This window comes from Vanessa cardui, chromosome 19, assembly GCF_905220365.1.
Source record: "Vanessa cardui chromosome 19, ilVanCard2.1, whole genome shotgun sequence".
Classification (NCBI taxonomy): Eukaryota; Metazoa; Arthropoda; class Insecta; order Lepidoptera; family Nymphalidae; genus Vanessa; species Vanessa cardui.
Genome location: NC_061141.1, coordinates 6,252,620 through 6,271,926, shown reverse-complemented (window position 1 = coordinate 6,271,926; position 19,307 = coordinate 6,252,620). Strand labels below are relative to the sequence as shown.

General features: G+C 28.8%; 1 protein-coding gene across 3 annotated transcripts; it reads left to right on the top strand.

Moving 5' to 3' along the window:
- Positions 1-6,880: 6,880 nt before the first annotated feature.
- LOC124537955 (probable protein phosphatase 2C T23F11.1) lies at positions 6,881-14,617 on the top strand. Of its 3 annotated transcripts, none has more exons than XM_047114949.1 (8): positions 6,881-7,012; positions 7,795-7,985; positions 8,260-8,357; positions 8,999-9,148; positions 9,629-9,809; positions 10,528-10,619; positions 11,291-11,464; positions 14,210-14,616. In XM_047114949.1, the coding sequence occupies exons 2-8, from the start codon at positions 7,799-7,801 to the stop codon at positions 14,300-14,302; spliced, it is 975 nt and encodes a 324-aa protein (XP_046970905.1). In that variant the 5' UTR covers positions 6,881-7,012; positions 7,795-7,798; the 3' UTR covers positions 14,303-14,616. The 3 variants fall into 3 exon arrangements, with proteins under 3 accessions (XP_046970905.1, XP_046970906.1, XP_046970904.1); XM_047114950.1 differs by lacking the exons at positions 6,881-7,012; positions 14,210-14,616 and adding exons at positions 7,160-7,433; positions 11,825-12,881; XM_047114948.1 differs by lacking the exon at positions 6,881-7,012 and adding an exon at positions 7,163-7,433 and having other exon boundaries at positions 14,210-14,617.
- The last annotated feature ends 4,690 nt before the right edge of the window (positions 14,618-19,307 follow it).

The following is a 19,307-nucleotide window of genomic DNA, read 5'->3' as shown; positions in this document are numbered from 1 at the left end:
CGCCTTTACATTTTTTTTAATGAACAAAGCAAGGTAAGCTTTATAAAAGAGATGAGAGAGATTTTAGCCTTGAAAATAGTCACTTAAAATTTCCTCAACAAATTATAAATTTATATTCTTGGTTTTAACTATTTTCTTCATTAACATAAGAATTATTATCATTAAGTCCTTAAATGTATACCTACAAATATTAATTAAAAATTGTAACTGTATAAATAAAGTATCTAACATTACATCGTTGAAACGCAATTCTGATCCTCTGGGCAAAAAGCTCTTCTTCTTCATTCATGTAGCAATGACAGTCTTTCACATATAATTTGGGGTTTCTAGATAACAAATATCGAGCACGTGTATACCATTTACGAATGTGAACCATTATGTATTTAAAATTAAATACTTATGTTATTTATAGATGATAATTGATAACAAATATTAGCAGTTATTCTCCCGCCAAACATCCGTTGTGAATACTAATATTAAGCAATACAACCATTAAGTAATTTCCTTAGGTAATTGGTGATCATAAAAAATGCCTTATTTCAAACATTCACCACCATTTGGTCCATTCCGACCAGTACATAAACAATACTATATAGACTTACTACATCCTAATACTTATCTTATCCTATACAAGGGTTATTGGTAATTCGACGTATATCCGTTGGAAGGTGATAGGGATAAACAACATAACTATTTGCAATAATTTTAACCCTTATATGCACAATCCAAATGTGAACCATAATTGAGTTATCACGTTTTTAGCTTTTTCAAAATTTGTCAAAAATACAACTTCAAAAATGTATTTAAAAAAAAGTATCAATTAAAATCTTTTTTTTTCTTTGTTTTATAAAAAACAATTAAATACTGGATATTTGTCAATATTTAAACATTAGTTATCGGTCCAAATTTTCAAAATTATTAAAAGGGGCCTTTGGATGGAAGTCTTATAGTATAAAAGTAAAGATGTGTGCTAAAATTCGTGACGAAATTTGATTTCCGCATACCATAATATACTTGACCTTGATGACGTAAAATTCAAATTTTCGAAATAAAAATCTTCCTCACAGATAGTCTGATGGAAAATTTGAATCAGATTTTATGAAGCTATTTGGCTTTTGCTGATCGGAAGATAGCCAAATTATATAAATATTTAGTTAGGTTGTATGTAGAAGTAATGAAATAAACTAACATTAACATAAATTACTTTATTACAAATCGATAAAATATCACTTTATTCAAGTAACCTCTTAGCAATGCTTAAGCATTTAAACCCCATTCAAATTTTAAGTCTACCGAGAGAAACTTTCAATGAATTAACACTTTTGCACCAACAATAATTAATTGCCTGCGATTACTTGAATGTAATTATATCCAAGAAAACAACTTAAGGATTTTTTTTTCTAAATTTAAATATAATTATGCAATTAGTAATATTCCTTTTTATATTTTTTGTTTTAACACACCGTTAAGATATCTTTTAATTGATAATTTAATTTTTTGCAGATATTTTATACTTATTTTAAAAGAGTTTGCGTCGTCCGTAAGGAACGTTTATATTTACTTGTCATATGTAAAGAATGTTTTTCACTTTTTTCTGTTAATATCAGTAAATATCCTACTAGCAGCAGCTAGCAGAAGGTTTGCAAAAGTTCAAACGGATAATTATTAGCAGTCATAAACGTCCACAGACATTGGTGATTAAAGAAATGGCTAACAATTATTAGAGACCAATATTTCATAATTGGCCACCAACCTTGGGAACTAAGATGTTATGACCCTTGTGCCTGTATTTACACTGGCTTCAAAACTGAACATAACAATGAAAACACCGCCAATTTCACCGCCAAGTGCGAAACATAAAATACAATAAACTAATATTATGAATATATGACTAACATTGGAAAATAAAATATATTTTTTTAAGATTTATGTTCTATATCTATAAGAAAAGCAAGTGAAAGCTCGTTCAATATTTTTAGTATAGAATTTCAACTCAGAATACGGCATCTGATTGAATATATACCGATTGATTGTCGTAAATATTTATAAGAATACATTAAAATAAGCTTCGTAGAAGAATAATTAATGTTGTATCTGTATATGATGATAACTGGCCTGATTTGCATTATACACAATAACATGTAAATAAGTCTAATAATATCTTACGCATATCTTATTAATGAAAGTCTGATGTCGACGCAAAAGCTTGGATTGACTTGATTCTTTTCGTGGTCTTTCAAGCGATCTTCTACAACATAATCCAAAAGGAAACCCTTTCCGAATTGTCTCTCGGCGCCAAAAGGGATCATACTTCCTAGCGAAAACCTAAGTCTTAGTGGGGCTCCTTTTATGATGTAAGATATCTTTCGTTTTTGAAAATGTCTCTTTAATTTGTTAATTTTGTCTTTGGTTATTTGAATTTGCACAAATCGCAAATGCACAAACTTCAAATTTTAAAGGAAAGACTAATTGTATCGATCGCCCCCTTCACTTGTTTTTTTACTTGTTAATGCTAAGTTTAGTATGGTTATTCTTTAACTTAAATAAATCAATACAACGCTTCATTGTGTATTTTCCACAGTTTTTTCCAAGAACAGTAGGTAGTGAAGCAAACATTCACAACAACAAATAACCGACTTCTTGTCTTACCTTAATTTATTTTCCGCCTTTAATTGTCCGGAGGTGACGTAAGTTACTCAGTTCTTGACGAGCCTTCTCAGATCAAGACAATGAGATTTTGAAGCATACCCATTTATCTGATGTATGGATCATTATTCTCTTGTTGAATATACTTTTTGACACCAGATTTCGTTGATCTTTTCTTCGAATCATTGATGCTGACCAGTGTATTGATCAACGATTTTACTTTGTCGTGCATTATGACAAAATAAAATCGATATCAGTAGGATATTTTTTTCAGAAAATGTATTGAAATTATAGAAAAAAAAGAGAAGCTTAAGGAAGTAAAAATATTAGTTCACGATTATCGATGACTTTATATTTCTTTATTAATGTGATGTGTATTCGAACAAAAATAAAAGAAAAAAAACTGAAAATATTATTGCAGGCACATGCTAATACAAGGAACTAACATAAACTTGTTACCCCCGTTATCAGCCTCCACAGGGCTAGTAATAATTTTGTGAACAATAACGCTTTAAGTTGTCAAAGGATCCCAGAGAACACCAATAAAAGTAAACATAACGGTATATTCTTAAAAAAAAAATCAAACCTGTATTGCAAATAAAAAATTATGTTAAGCAAAAAGTATTGATAAAAAATGAGTTTCATCAATTTTACTCAGCTCTGTGGTCAATCAGTCAGTGTAATCTTTATACACATCAATCTTCTGTTTGGACCGGTTTCGACGATTTTTTTGTGTGTATTTCAATGGGTCCCGTGATTTTTAATATTGAACGGAGAAGATTGCACTGCGATAAGGAACCGGACAAAGTCAGAATAATTTAATTCACAGTCAGATAATGCTTCTTTATAATGATGAGATGATGAGAGAGAGATGATGATCCTGGCCGATTTCGGTCACGGCGACTGTCTTCAACTCCGGTTTTGACGTTGATGTGCTCGCATGTGGCTTACGTAGCCAATTTTATTCGTAAAAAACCTCGCACATTGCGTGCATGAGAGCACACCATTCACATAATTATAGCTGATGGCCGCAGGTGGTCGCGCCTTCTTTATAATATAAGTAAAACAAAGTAGCAGGCTTCAAAGTTCCAGTGCTGAGTTAGGGCCTCTTCTTGCTATGAGGAGATAAGGAGCTTCATTTCCAACGAGGGTTGGATATAAATATGACATACACATTCCTGAACTTACACTGATGCAGGTTTCCTCACGAAGCTTTACTTCAGAGCTGAGCACAAATTTAATAATATACATAAAGTTTTTCTTGCTGGTTTCGAATCCACCACTATGGTTCAGCGGTTAGACGCGTATTTAATACTTAACTAATATTTAATCGTCGTTCGCACGATAAGAACTTTTTACTTTTTTTTTTGCATTTTTATGTGGCAGGATGTGGTTGTTAAACTAGTTAAAATGAAATGTGATTTTTGTTTTTACGGAGTTTTTTGTATAGGACTAAGAATTTATAGTAAATTAATGTTACAATACAATACATAACACAAAAGTATTGACTTTATATTATTAAATAAATTGTTACGTAATATTATTAGCGTTTATTATTATTCGCGATCATTGATTATGATAAAGTTAGCATAGCATAGCGAAATACATGGTGATATCCTATATAGAATCCATTATAAAAAATGAAAGTCATTATTCAATTTAAGTAATAAACAAAGTATCTATTGATCGTAAAAATATATCACTGGTTCGGAAATTAATACATCGGGCCCAACAAGAACCGGCAAAAGGTATATCAAGTAAAGAGTCATTCGTTTTGTAATATTCTTTTAGCAAATGAATGGTATATACTTTTGAACATTTTTTTTAACCCTTTCGTATACATTATCCCATTAATCAAAATCAAAATAAACTTTATTCAAGTGGGCTTTTACAAGCACTTTTGAATCGTCATTTAACAATTAAGTGAAGCTACCACCGGTTCGGAAAGTAGATTCTACCGAGAAGAACCGGCAAGAAACTCAGTAGTTATTCTTTTTCATCATTTAAAAAATACAATCATATTAGTTAAATATATATATACGTTTATGCTATAGTGTTAACATTAGATATGTACGTCATATTTTTTGGAGGAAATCGTTTATGTTTTTGCGTATTATGATGTCGCCATACGTAAAGATAATAAAAAGAAAATCGTAGGCAAAGTTGCTTATGTAATGAACGCAATGAAAATACACAGCAAAAATTATGCTTATTTCAATCAATAAATTATGACATCATACACAAGGCTGAGGCAATTCTCGTTTATTTTGCGTTAGGCGGTGATAGATTTAAATAACAACCAGAACTAACATCCAAATTATTTAAGTAAAATTTAAGTATTTACTTCTAGTTATTCAAAGATTTTCATCTCATATAATATCTCTTATATACAGGGTCATTGGTAACTCGACGTATATCCGTTAGGAGGTGATAGGGGTGACTATTTGCAATAATTTTAACCCCCATATGAACCAAAAGTGAACTATTTTTGAGTTATTACGTTTCTTAGTTTTTTCAAAATTTGTCAAAAATGCAACTTCAAAAATTTATTTAAAAAGAAGTTTCAATTAAAATCTACTTTTTTTTCTTTTGTTTTATTAAAACAATTAAACACTGGATATTTGTCAATATTTAAATGGGGGTATGCATGATCTTATATAATGAAAATATAATAAACAGTAAACAAACAGTAAATGTTCCATTGCAAAGCTATATCTTCTGTGAGAGATGGTTTAGAGCTTATTCCACGCTGCGTCAATCTGTGGATAGACATGTGGTAGTTTTCTTAACGATTTTCTTTACCAAAAAATATATTGCTGGGGTTCATAGATGAAATTTTATTTGATTAGTATTTTATGACTATAAAAAAGCGTGGAATTAATACTTGTCGACTTCCAGGCAGGATAAATTACATACATGTATAATTGTAATTAACTAACATGACTTTATTTTGTAAATGTAGAAAAAGTAACTACTGAGTTTCTTGCCGGTTCTTCTCGGTAGAACCTACTTTCTGAACCGGTGTTAGCTTAACTTAAAATAGTTGTTAAATGACGATTCAAAAGTGCTTTTAAAAGCCTACTTGAATAAAGTATATTTTGATTTGATTTGATTGATCATCGGCCATCGGGATATTTCGCCCAAGTAGGAAAAATTGCAGTCATACATAGTGGAGGTGATTCAAAGTGTTATTTTTTTCCTACCAGTTTTAAATGATAGTATAACTTATCAACATTTCAATACGTTGTGAGGAATTAAACACGCGTACTATTGTGATGATTAGATATACCGTAATCACATAGGTCGTTAGATTTTACAATATTAACGGAACTATTAAATACTTTTATAACGTTTAATGCAATAACTGGTTCAAACGAAAATACTATGTCACCTTTATCATGAAAATTTGGCTGAATTTAGTAAAATTACTCTTCTAATCTATTATTTGGCTAATTATTGCAAATACAAATTCTAATACAGTCTTGTAATTCAGTTTTTATTATATGTACTTACTACATACAACATTAATTACATTATTAAAATTGGCAACATTTGCTTTTATTTGATGTATCTTTTTTGCTATATTATTTTAGTGAAACTGTATGTATGCGACTGTGGTTAGGTAACCTACCGAATAATTAATGTCACCCAATGGTAGATAAGTTTGAGGCTACATTTCTATTTAGCAGAACAAAATCATTATTTTTATGGAAATACATTGCTTAGAAATAGATATATTTATGCAATACATTAACTTAATATTATACTAAGATGCTAAGGCAGAAACATTTTACATAGGTAATAAAAACAAAAAGTTTTAATTATACAAAATATACTATTAAATACTTACACGACTAGCAGACGATAAAATTTACATTGTCAAAAATTAAAAAAAAAGGGCTTGTCGTTATCAATGAAATTTTAGTAGTAGTTTTTAATGTCGTTGACTTTATATTTCGGGTTAAAATAATTTGTTTATTAAAGTGTAAATCAATTTAGAGGGTATCTTCTTCTTATTTTGAAAATATTAATTATGTTCGCAGCATCAAGAATATTAAGGTTGGCCATTTTGCTTTTACCCTGAAGTTATTATCATAAAATATTTTATAAATACAACGGATCTGTTAAGATCTGTTGTTTTCATTTTAAATAAGATGTAACTAGGGTTAATAGGTACAATCTAAAGGTTATAAAAGTTGTCTATGATCATATGTTTTTGATTCATTAATTCTGACGTTTCTGTATCATAGACACATTAGTTGATATTTACCTACGCACTTTGCGATACTTATTTTTCGGAATTTGTACAGTATTAAATAACAAATCACTTCCAAATTAGTGTTTTAGTTACAGTTTTAAAAACATTGTAAGTATAGTTATCAGTAATTTAGTCAAGTTGTTCGGTAAATATATAACATATTTATATTTTTAAACCGATATTGCAATAATTATCTTGTGTTTTGTTATTTCTGTATTATCAGTAAGTAGTCCGCTATCTTATTATGTACTTGTCTTAAATACTTAAACATACTTTTATTTAATTTAAATTCAATAGTGATCTTTTGGAGAAGACGTATTAATCTCGATTTCGAAGTCTTATGCAGTGACATCAGATCTTAGTCATGTATGACGATGGAAGACTTAGTTAGGTGTTCTATTTCATAGAAAGTATGACCGGCTTTCTATAATATAAGTCATTTTTTTAAAGTGCTATTTGACTTGCACTCAACGACAAGTTATCAGTTTCGTAGTCGTATTTGTTTTAGAAGTATCCTTTACTAATCAAGGTAAAGAAAAATATTGTATTTATAATTTTCTTTTATATGTTATACCGTGTTGTGTTCAGTGAAAGAAATCAGTATAAGCATCCTCTTTATATTTATACCTAAGTCACAAATATATCAATGAATTTAGGAAAAAGTATGTTGGTTTATGTGTGTATTGTATGAGTGTGTGTCAGATCACTTATTTACACTAATTTCAAAATAAAATTCCCCATATTCATTACAATGTATGTATGGAGTTTGTCTGTTTGGGATATTATTCCATCCATAATATCAGCCTTAAATAAAAATTAAGTTTTACAAGAAACATTCATAAATTGTTATATCATGTTGTCTAAATTATTATTCATTATTGCTTCTATAGAGTTATGGGGCAAACCCTCTCTGAGCCTGTGACAGAGAAGCAGTCGTCAACATGCCAGGATTCCAGATATCTTGTGGGATCCTCATGTATGCAAGGATGGCGTGTGTCAATGGATGATTCACACACACAGATATTATCTCTGCCTGATGACCCTGGTACAGCATACTTTGCTGTATATGATGGACATGGAGGTATATATTAACTATTTTAAATCTTAAATCTTATATATAGTATCAGTATTATTGAAAAATTGTAGCAATAGTGCCTGTTTAAGTATAACTTATATAAAAAAAGTATCATAAAAGCTTTTGATCAGATATTAAATTTAAAGAGTTCAAAATAATCATGCAATAATATACAATACTATTTACATTAAATTTAAGAGATATGCACATAATTTATTGTCTTACAATACATATATTTACATGAGCAGAGCTCGTAATCAGTTAAATATTATAATTTCAGGGTCAAACATAGCTGAATATGCGGGGAAACATCTGCACAAGTTTATAATGGCAAGACCTGAGTATCACCTTGGAAATATTGAGGAAGCAATGAAACAGGTTATTAGAATATTAATAATTGTCATTTCGATCAAAATCAAATTGTATGATGATTAACTTTATTGCAGTAGATGAGTAGATTTAATTTATATTATACTAAGTCAAGTATTTAAGTAAAATAAATAAATCACACTTTCTTCTATTCACTGATGCACTTTTGCTGCTTCATATATTTAGGCCAATGATGTAAATTGATCAGATTGACTAAAATGCGTTAAGTTTACATATTAGATATTATCAAAACCCAAATGTGTCTTAAATATCTATTTTGTTTTTTTGCAAGATTTGACTCAAAAAATATAAGCTGTGATATTACACAACATATTTATTCATTATCTACCTTAGGTTTTCTTGTGTTAATCAATCATTAGTTGAAAAATTTTAATGGAATTCTTATCTACTATTATATTTTGTTCCTAGAGACAATTAATGTCCATTTTGATATATTTTTATATTTTGTACTGAGTGGTATTATAAGTTTTTGAACATCTTGTATGGAATCAAAGTAAAAAACTTTAGTTATAGTCACCAACTCTTGCAGTTGTAAGAGAATAATCTACAGATACTGCTGTAGACTGGATTGAGTAGAATTACAATTATATATGAAGCAATTAAATCATTATATGTGGTTATGTTTTCAGGGTTTTCTTGATCTAGATCAGGCTATGTTGGAAGAGAACATGCAAGAGAAGGTAGCGGGTAGCACAGCAGTTGCGGTGCTTATAAAAGACAATACATTATATTGTGCTAATGTTGGCGACTCCCGAGCTATAGCCAGTGTCAGGGGTGCGGTAAGTGATATTAGTTAATCTTTATAATCTTAGTTATTGCCCTACCAGAGGCTATCTTTCTATAAAATGTTTATTACATATTATCTAATAGCATCTAAAAACTTTATTGGTGGCAATAAAGAATTATAGTGACAATATTTTATCATTACATAGTCTTCAAACTTTTCTGTTCCTGTTATTTTTGTATGCATATCACCCTAACAAAAATTAAATAATGGCATTGGTTTGAGTATAGAATTAATTGTTATACAACAATCAGTTATAAGATGCTAAAAATAATGAAGCGTGCAGTTGTGCAAATACCAAGTTCATGATCATTTGTATTTTTAACTATAATTTCCTTATATTTTATGATATTTATACCTCAACAATATCTACCAATCTTGGTTCAAAATAACAAACGTTTTTTTGTTATTTATTTATTATGTCTTGTTAATTAATATAATTCATTTAATTTAACAACGATTAACATTATTGTAGGTCGAGGTACTGTCATATGATCATAAACCATATCATAAAGAGGAACTCCGCAGAATAACAGCAGGCGGGGGCTGGGTGCAATTGAATCGTGTTAATGGAAATCTAGCTCTCTCACGTGCTTTGGGCGATTACATTTTTAAGCGTAATTATCGCATGTCACCCAGGGATCAAATAGTAACAGGTTAGTTGTATATCTTTTTTTTTCAAGGGTTTTGTTCGTATATTGTATACATTGTTGAGGTGAATGATGAATGTTTAATAGACAATGTACAAAATAGTGACTTGAATATATGATATGTATGATCTATATCTATATGACTATTGTGGCTTACAGTTTACAGTATGAGCATTTCTTTATGTGGAGTTTACTTTGCTTCTTTAAGTAGATTAAAGAACTTTAGTAGTTGATTAGACCGCTACTACTTTTAAAGTTTGAGCTTCATCCAATTGATCAGTTCAGTGTCTTTTAATTACATTAATGCCAATTAATATGTATTTTTTCTATGCTATGCTATGAGTAGTGATACTATGGTGTTACTTTATTTCTTATTCACTTATTATGTGTAATGGTTAGACCGTTTTATTTTGTTGTAAGTTAAATTCGAGTTGAGATGGCCCAGTGGTTAGAACGCGTGCATCTTAACCCACGATTTCGGATTCAAACCCAGACAAGCACCACTATATTTATGTGCTTAATGTGTGTTTATAATTCATGTGAGGAAACCGGCATGTGTCTAATTTCATCGAAATTCCGCCACACGTGCATTCCACCAACCCGCATTGGAACAGCGTGGTGGACTATTCCAAACCCTCTCCTTAGTGGGAAAGGAGGCCTTAATCCGGCTGTGGTAAATTTACAGGCTGTTACTCTAAGTTAAATTATTTTTTTTAACTTTTAGCATATCCAGATGTACAAGTAAGGCAACTCAATGATGACTGGGAGTTTATTGTGATTGCATGCGATGGTATTTGGGAAGTGTTGTCTAATGAGGTATGTATATATGTTATATACTCTACTATTACTTATATTGTCTAGTGTTTATAGCTTTCTTCAGTACAGGTCTTTATTTGTTTACTTTTATAGTCCAATGGAATGGATACCCCATAAACTAAAATTTGCAATAGTACAAGTTAGCTGTTTGACCAACAAGACATATATAAGTTGAATATAAATATATATTTTATCTTAGGAACTGAAGTCATTCTACGAATAAACAATATAATAGGCATTATTTAGTAAAGTCTTTTACTAAATACAACAAACAACAAACACACACTAAACACACACATACACTTGAATAAATAACTGTAGAATATATAATATTGTATAATTTTTCTCTTTGTTTTTTTTTTTTTTGTAAATCTTTATAACGTGTTTGCATGTTATACAAAATGTTTAAGAAACACTCAAAGAAGGGAAAGGGACTGTTACTCCTTATTACAGATTTTATAACCTAGAGAGAAGTATAGTACTACACCCAACTGATTGAAATTAATAAGATACAATTGTACAAATCAATTATAAAACTAAACCGCTCTGTTCAATCTCTTTTTAATGAATAAAGATTTATTATTATTAAAAATCAGTTGTCAATATTATATTTCATTTAAAATCCTTTGTGTATATAGTAACGATGACCATATTAATGTAATACTTTTTAGGAGGTCTTGTCATTCTGTCGCGTGAGGTTGTTAAGTGGTTGGGAACCAGCTGCCGTCTGCGAGGCTCTGATGCAAGTATGTCTGGCTCCCAACTGCGCGACCGGAGGTCTAGGATGTGACAATATGACGGTTCTGATTGTATGCCTGTCACCGTTCCCTAGAGCTGATATGGTGGTAAGTTGATTTAAATATAATCAATTTTTAAATTTTTAATGTAAAGTAACTTGGACCTTTCATAGAAAATAAAAGGCTTAGGAAGGATTTTTAATTGAAAAAATAATGAATGATGGTAAGTTTGTATGTTTGAAGTTGTGGTTGTTTTTCGGTTTTGTTGTGCATGTCTGCATGTTGTGTGTCGGTGGTGTGTTTATTTATGCATGTTTTATTGACAAGGACAAGCTCAATGACTTAAAATTCCGATGTATATATATTATATAAACATACTCATAAAAAGTATCGTTCTACATATTATTCTTTTAAGTAAAAAAAATATATACAGTATCCTGTATCTTAAGTGATTTTCTTTTTTCACAGTCACCATACCAATATCTCGATAACTCACGTCCGAACCAGTATTGGACGATGCCTCCGAGACGGTTTTCATAATTTTCTTTCTAATTACACCAGCACAAGCTTTAATCTGAAAACTTCGTTTTAAAATAATGAAATTTTTAAAATCTTTCATACATCACTATCAAATTTAATGCATGAATAATACTTTTTTAACGACAGCCAAGATTATGACGAAGTTTTCTTACGTTTTGATACCAAATAGTGTATGTGTTTCATTAAAATATACTTAATGATATGATTAAATTCATAAGGAAAACCTCAATAAATAGGTTATCAATTAAAAGTTTAGATGTTTTTTGCATGATGTATAAATTTTGAGAGAATTTGTGACGTAATAAACACAATACAACAGACCTAAATTATAAAAATGAAAAAAATCTCGAAAGTTTTTTCTGAGTAATGAAATATAACTTAAAAAAAATTGCATATTTTTGAACTAATTGCATGTAAGTTGACTAAATTCTATTTTGTAATGTAAAATAATGTGTGTTTCGCTTATAGTGTTATGCATGTTCGTTTTATTTTTTTGCAATATTTTGAACTTGACCTAACACTGCCGTGCACGTTTATATTTTAATTATTTCTTTTATTGCATGTTACATTTTATTTGAATTTGATTGTGTTACTAATTATCGCTTAATTTTAAAGTAGATAACAAATACATCCATAATTTACTTTATGGCCTCACAATAAAGTTACATTCACAGATAACATAATTTCTTTGTGTACAAATTATTACTTCTACTACTGAATTTAAAAGTTAATTAATTGTTTATGGTATTTTTTTATAAAACTATAAGAAGTATTTATGGTTAGTACAAAGAACAGTACTATATATACTATACTGCATCGATAAGCCAAAAGTTATATAAGCAACAATCATGATTTTTTTTTACAGTTTTTGTATATGAGTAAGTTTAGTTTTTAAATTTTGTTTGCTGTGACATTTTTTATAACGTTTCACAATTATTTTGTCTGATATATTCACATTGTTTTAATAAATATACCTTAATAATGATGTGGTTTTTTTGTAGTAATGAATTGGGTAATTTGAATACCTTTAGTAATTTAGTTAATTTAATAAATGACTACATTTTTAATTAGCAACAGACATCTTCAAAGTGAGGTATTAAAAAAACAAAGGTTGTTCTACAAATAAAAATAAATGATGCATTTCGAATTTTATTCTAATTTCTAAGTTTATGCACACATTGCATGCTGTAAATAATTTATGCAAGTAATACTGACATGAATCACAGCTACGGTAAGTAGATTTTTTATTAAACATGAGAAGTGAAAATTTATTGCTTTTAATGTAGCACTGCATGAACTTGAAAGTATGGAAATTTCTTCGGTGTGTCACACATGACCTTGTTTTACAAATGTTTATCGATTTTTATACCTTTCTTTCTTATTTGTGTTATTTTGCTTATGTACAGTCAGAGTAAGAAAACCTTCGTCAGTTTAAATTCATTCCTTTATCAAGTTTTAAACTCTTAGTATCTTTCGAATCTAAACATCAAATCATTGCGACGCAATATGTCATTCTCAATCGCTAAAGCAGATTATCGCTCATACTGAGTGCACGGAAATAGAGCTGAGGGCGACGATCCTTTTCTTACCTCGAATGTACATCAACTATATGTTTATTTTCCAGATTATAATTTAATATCTATTAGTGTTTTATAAGTAGAAAATAGTGTACGGAATTATATGAAATGCGACAAACTTATATAGTCGTTTTTCGTCAAAAATCAAACTTTGGAAAATATCAAATCCGAGGATATTCTTTAATAAATTACCAAATGCTGTGAATAAAAATACAAAGTCATTGGTCGGTTTCAAACGACCATAAAACGTTTTCTGACTTCAGTTATCACAAAATGTACTATACTTTGAATTTACATGCACTCATATCTCTGTTTCTTTTGATATAATTATATCATATGAATTGTAAAGAATCTTAAGAAATTAAATAGTTATTTATATCCCTTGTGTAGTAAGTAATACGGACTCATTTTTCAAATCGATGCACAACAATATTAAGTAGTTTATTTAGCTGTTTGGCGGTAGAGAATGTGATATGTACTGCTGCCATAGTAATATGGTACTGGTATGATTCAGAAAAAAGAGTAACTACTGAGTTTCGTGCCGGTTCTTCTCGGTAGAATCTACATTTCGAATCGATTATAGCTTCACTTAATTTAGTTTGTTAAATGACGATTTAAAAGTGCTTGTATACTAATTCAATAAAGTGTATTTTGATTGGATTGCACTGAATGCTTAAGACGTTTTCTGTATGTTTTATATCGAAATTACTATAAATGGATTATTTTTGTATTCCAGAAGCCTTTACCAGAAGAACAGGTGTTAAATAACAAATTTATGACTAAAATGGAGGATTTGCTCTACGTCGAGGAAGAGGAAGATTTAAAGTGAAGAGTCTTAGGATATATAATAGACGTTTGTAAATAGTCTTTAGACTGTGTGTTTATTATAAGGAGCTTCGTATACAATTATTATTTCTTAGTATACTAACTGATAAAAAAGTGAGGTTATCAAAGAGTTTAAGGAAAACCAACCTGTCAAAAATGGCGGGCAAAAGGGGGTTTATTAAAAATTGAAGTTAGTTAAATTTTTAACCTGTACCTAAACATATTCTATTGTAATTGCTTTATATTGACGCTACATCGAAACAAATTTTAGCTAATATTCACATTTTAGAATAAAGAATCTGATAGACCATTAAATTAGCAGCTAATTTTTTAATTTCTCAGTATTTTTCAAGGCGGCGAATCAAAAAAAAAAAAATTTTTCATGTTAAAAAATCATAATAGATGGTAATATTTTTAATAAGTCCTTGATATTTATTGTTTTTATTTTTATATTTTTAGTAATATTTTATATAGCTGTTTAAATATCTTTAAAATATTTAGTCTTTTGAAAGATGAAGCAGAGTTAAATTTATTTTTATTAAACTTTTAGTTATTGGATATTTTGAGTTTATATTGTTTGAAAAAGTTTAAAATATAATATTACAAGTTTAATCATTAAAAATGTTATTGTAATTTTAAATCTAAAAGAATAAAAGGCATGCTTAGTATGATTATTTTATAAATTGGAATTGATATAGGATGTTGTCAAACAACATTTTTTGTAGGATCCGTCCATATTATTTGCAAAAAAAAAAATATTTATCCTTATGGCCCAATACAATTGCCTTAATAAGAAGAAAGAAAGTAATACACACGCGATTAGTCTGACATTGTTAATTTTAATTTTCATTAAATTTAAATATTTATGAAATTTAGCAATGTTTCAAGCATTACACGCCATAGACAGAAATATATATATTTGCATTTAATTAATAATTTTATATAAATAAAATAAGTTAGTTTAGAGTTATATATATATATTTTTACATATAATTAATGTGTGGCCATTTTTTATTTATTTAATATTTATAGCAGTTACTATTCATAGCTTATTAGGTATTTAAAGTGCAATAGCATCTGTGAAAAGCTTTGTTAATACATAAATCAATCAATCAACCACTGTATCAGAGTTGTGGAATCATTTTAAAATCTTGTTATGACGAGATAAATCAGCTTTGAGTATTTACGGGCTAATACTTTAATGCCAATAAAGTATACAACTCTCAGTAATGTATAAAATTATGAAAAATGTAATTTCTATAGAAATTATTCATACATAATACAAACCATGAAACGGCACTGAAAATATTAATTAATTAAAAAAAAAACAAACTAATAAATACTTAAGGACGTAGTACGCTGAAAGTTTAATAAGTATGAAACATCACACATCTTGAGAATTAGTATTTGTGATATAACAAGAGGCCATCATAAACTAATTTTTAAAATCAATTCGAGTTTTATGGAATGCAGTGCCATATTTTATTAGTGTATGTATTGTTTGATATTATATAGTGATTGTTATGACGTTATTTTAAATGGAGTATTAATTGGATTTTCTTTTTATTTGGAATGTACACTAAATAGTTAACTTGTTTCTATTTTTTTTTATTAATTCATATATTTAATGTATTTCTGTTATAAAAATCTGATTTACCTAAATTTATGTACAAAAAATTTTGTTTATGTCGTTGAAAGTTATTTTATTTCAATTATTTGACGTCACTGTTTTTAATTTATGTTTTTTTAGTATATTATTTAATGTATGATTCGTTATCTTTAATTTTAAACTTATTATTTCTGTATATATTGGTGAGCAACTAGAGTGTGTGTTATCTTTATTATAAACTGTTTTTTTTACTTTAAATGAGAAAAATATTTTTTAAGGTAACCTGGTATTCCTAAAATATATATGAGTAAATGTTATGTCATAACAATTGATCATGATTGTCGATTTGTGCAAACGCGTTTGCACAGTTAAACGCCGAGCGCACCTAACGTATTATGTTCATTATCCCTACTATTGACATTTCAAATTTCAAATCAATAATAATATTATGATATAAGCATAACGATTGTACAAAGTAATCGATTTGCGCAAGTCTGTTTGCACATTTAAGCGCTACTTATGCACTCCTAATGTTGGATTAATTTAATCGTGTCTTCTATTGAAATTCAAAAAATATTGGATTTTGTGTCAAGACTTTACAGTTAACTGCCAAATTTCCAGTAGCAATAGTTTGTGTTATAAATTGTTTAGTTTATTTCCTAACGAGTGTCAAATTTTGATGATAGTTTTGATACCAGCGGGCATAGACAAGACATCGGTTGATGATACAAATTAAAATAAAAAACATAAAAAAAAAACAAAAGTAATGGAGTGAAAAAAAAAATTGTTTTGAAAATGGATGGATGGATTTGTCTAAACCCGCTGTACAGTTTACCTCAAATACAACGATTTTAGTAGATTTTTATATCTGGACTTTTAAGAATTAACTCAATAACAACTGACTTAAGGTAGAGATTACATCACCAAAGTAATATTTGATTAAAGGAAGTGATTGAAATACATTTATGATTCAGTTGCAATATTTTTTTTACAATTCATTAGTGATTAAGTAAATTAAGAAATAAGAAATGTATTTAATTTGTACTAATATGATATTAGTTCATCGAAGGTAAAAAAAAAAATATTTATTTTTTTCCCATTTTTAATATATTCAATATAGCCATACAAAAGTGTTACGGTTTTTGGAAAGGATGTGTCATTGCACAACGACTAATTTTGACAGATATACAACAATAAGAGACAAGTGTCACATATAGTCGAGTCTTTGGTAAATAATTCCACGTGTTTTTGTATGATACAAAGTAAACATAAATAGCAATTTTTAATTTTACGTATGTTTTAATATTACTATAGACATTTGGTTCCACAAACTTTTGACATAAAATATCTTTGTATAGTTTATTATACTGTCATTATTTGACTCAATAGAACATACTCGTTACTTTATTTTTACTTAGGTATTAGAAAGAGAAAGCACTATAAAGTGTAATAATATTTAAACAAATTTCAGGCATTCATCCGTAATTTATTAAGAACATTTTTGAATTCAACTCATGTTTTATTATTAAAACAGTGCTTAAGAAATTCAAATTTAATTGGCAGCTGATTGAACCGTTAAAATAAGTTGTGGTATAACCTTTTGGAAATTGGGCGTTTCATTTTTTTTTTCAGGCCATACTAGAATAATATTCACAATAAAACAAAACTATAAATGATAATTGTAAACTTAATTTTTACATTTGTGCTTAAGTTTAAAAAAAATTAAATAAATACAATTGGCATATAACAACTGCATTGCCATAAGACAAAATATTGTTTTTAATGATCATGCGTGTTAAATAAAATAAATATAGGATTAATATATAAACTAATATAGATATTAAGAAAATATTATTAATCATAAAATTTATTGGTGTATAATTAATAATTACATGAGAATAGTAATTAAAAATGGAGTTTAGGGTCTACTATTATATAAAATGAATAATGTATGTTTGACGTAAAGGTCTTGTAGTAAAAATTAGATTATTTTTGGTTAAAATTTGGTAGAAAAGTGTCCAGTAAATAATAAGTGTTATTTTATATGGTGTAGCTAAACCATAACTTATATGATGAATTTGGTTACAATGTCATCATAAGTTCTTGAAAGAGCACCAAGAGATTAAAATTATTATTGGATTTAAATATTCCTGTTTCAACAATTTATAAAATTATTTTTATCTGCATTCATAAAATAGTGTCCTGGTTTCTCAAGCATGATGCAATTTTTATGCCAAATATTAGGATCTTAGCTTAAACTGTAGAGTCATACAAATGTATACATATTTGGTTCATATATTTTAGTCTGCAATTTATTTTCAGTCTGTGGTAATAGAACATATCTTTGAAACACTAGTCATGTTAAGTGGAGTAGCCTGGTGTGTACAGTAACTAATATTGATGATGTTGAAATAAAGTTTTACATTTTGAACGTTTTTTTTATTTACTGCTATATGGCATAAAGTTAAAAAAAAACGAAAGTACCTGATTATAATTGTTAATATTGTAATAAATATAAAAAATAAAATATAAATCATAAAAATATAAATGTTTGCTGTTTAGTTGATCTAGTGACTAGTCGTTTTTTCCTTTGAAACTAAAAGGGTACTCGATACAACGGGGTAAATTCGTCCTTCCGAGATGGGTGTGTTGTTTTACATCACGCTTAAGAGGCAGGATTTTCAGGAGGCAGCCTGTTATCACGTAAAATGTTCGGACTCACTCCTCGTGTGTGCTTTCCTCGGGGTCCACCCCATGGTGACTGTAATATCCCCCAGGGACTGGTGATCCGCAGGCAGACCCAGATAAGGTCTTTATAAAAGACATAGACAACAACACACAACTGTTTTACAACAGACTAAAACATATTCAAGACGGTGAAACATTTTTTGTTTGTTTAGTTTTATGTTGTTAAATTCACACTAGTAGTAGTTAGTCCTATGAATTCCTTTCAAATTTGAAATAAATTATACGTCAGTGCTCTTTTATCGATATATTTTGTCATCGGCAGGGCGAGTATTTACAGTGACATATGCATTGATCAATATTATAGATGTACACCACCAAATATAACATCGGTCCCGGATGGGAACCTTGGGGGACACCAGATTTTTTATTTTTGTTGATTGATCTGTATATTCATATAACTGACTCATACTAATGGACACCGTGGCTCATATTAATGAATACCGTGTGAGGGCGATTTATCGAGTCACCAAACCAATGACTTGATCTATTCAAATTTATTGGTTTATGCGTGGTGATCTACTTTGTCAAAAGCACTGCAAAAGTTCGTGTAAATAGAGTCTCCAACATTTCCTGCATCTGATATAAAGGAGAATAAATAAGACTCAATTATTTTAGAAAAACAGGACAGAATAATAGTTTATAGCTATTGATA

What these genes read in the sequence shown, in the direction of transcription:
- LOC124537955 (XM_047114948.1), top strand. Translation starts at nt 7,799, where the DNA reads ATGGGGCAAACCCTCTCTGAGCCTGTGACAGAGAAGCAGTCGTCAACA. An exon ending in TAGCCAGTGTCAGGGGTGCG is followed by an intron (nt 9,149 to 9,628) that starts GTAAGTGATATT and finishes ACATTATTGTAG; the next exon opens with GTCGAGGTACTGTCATATGA. An exon ending in CAGGGATCAAATAGTAACAG is followed by an intron (nt 9,810 to 10,527) that starts GTTAGTTGTATA and finishes TTTAACTTTTAG; the next exon opens with CATATCCAGATGTACAAGTA.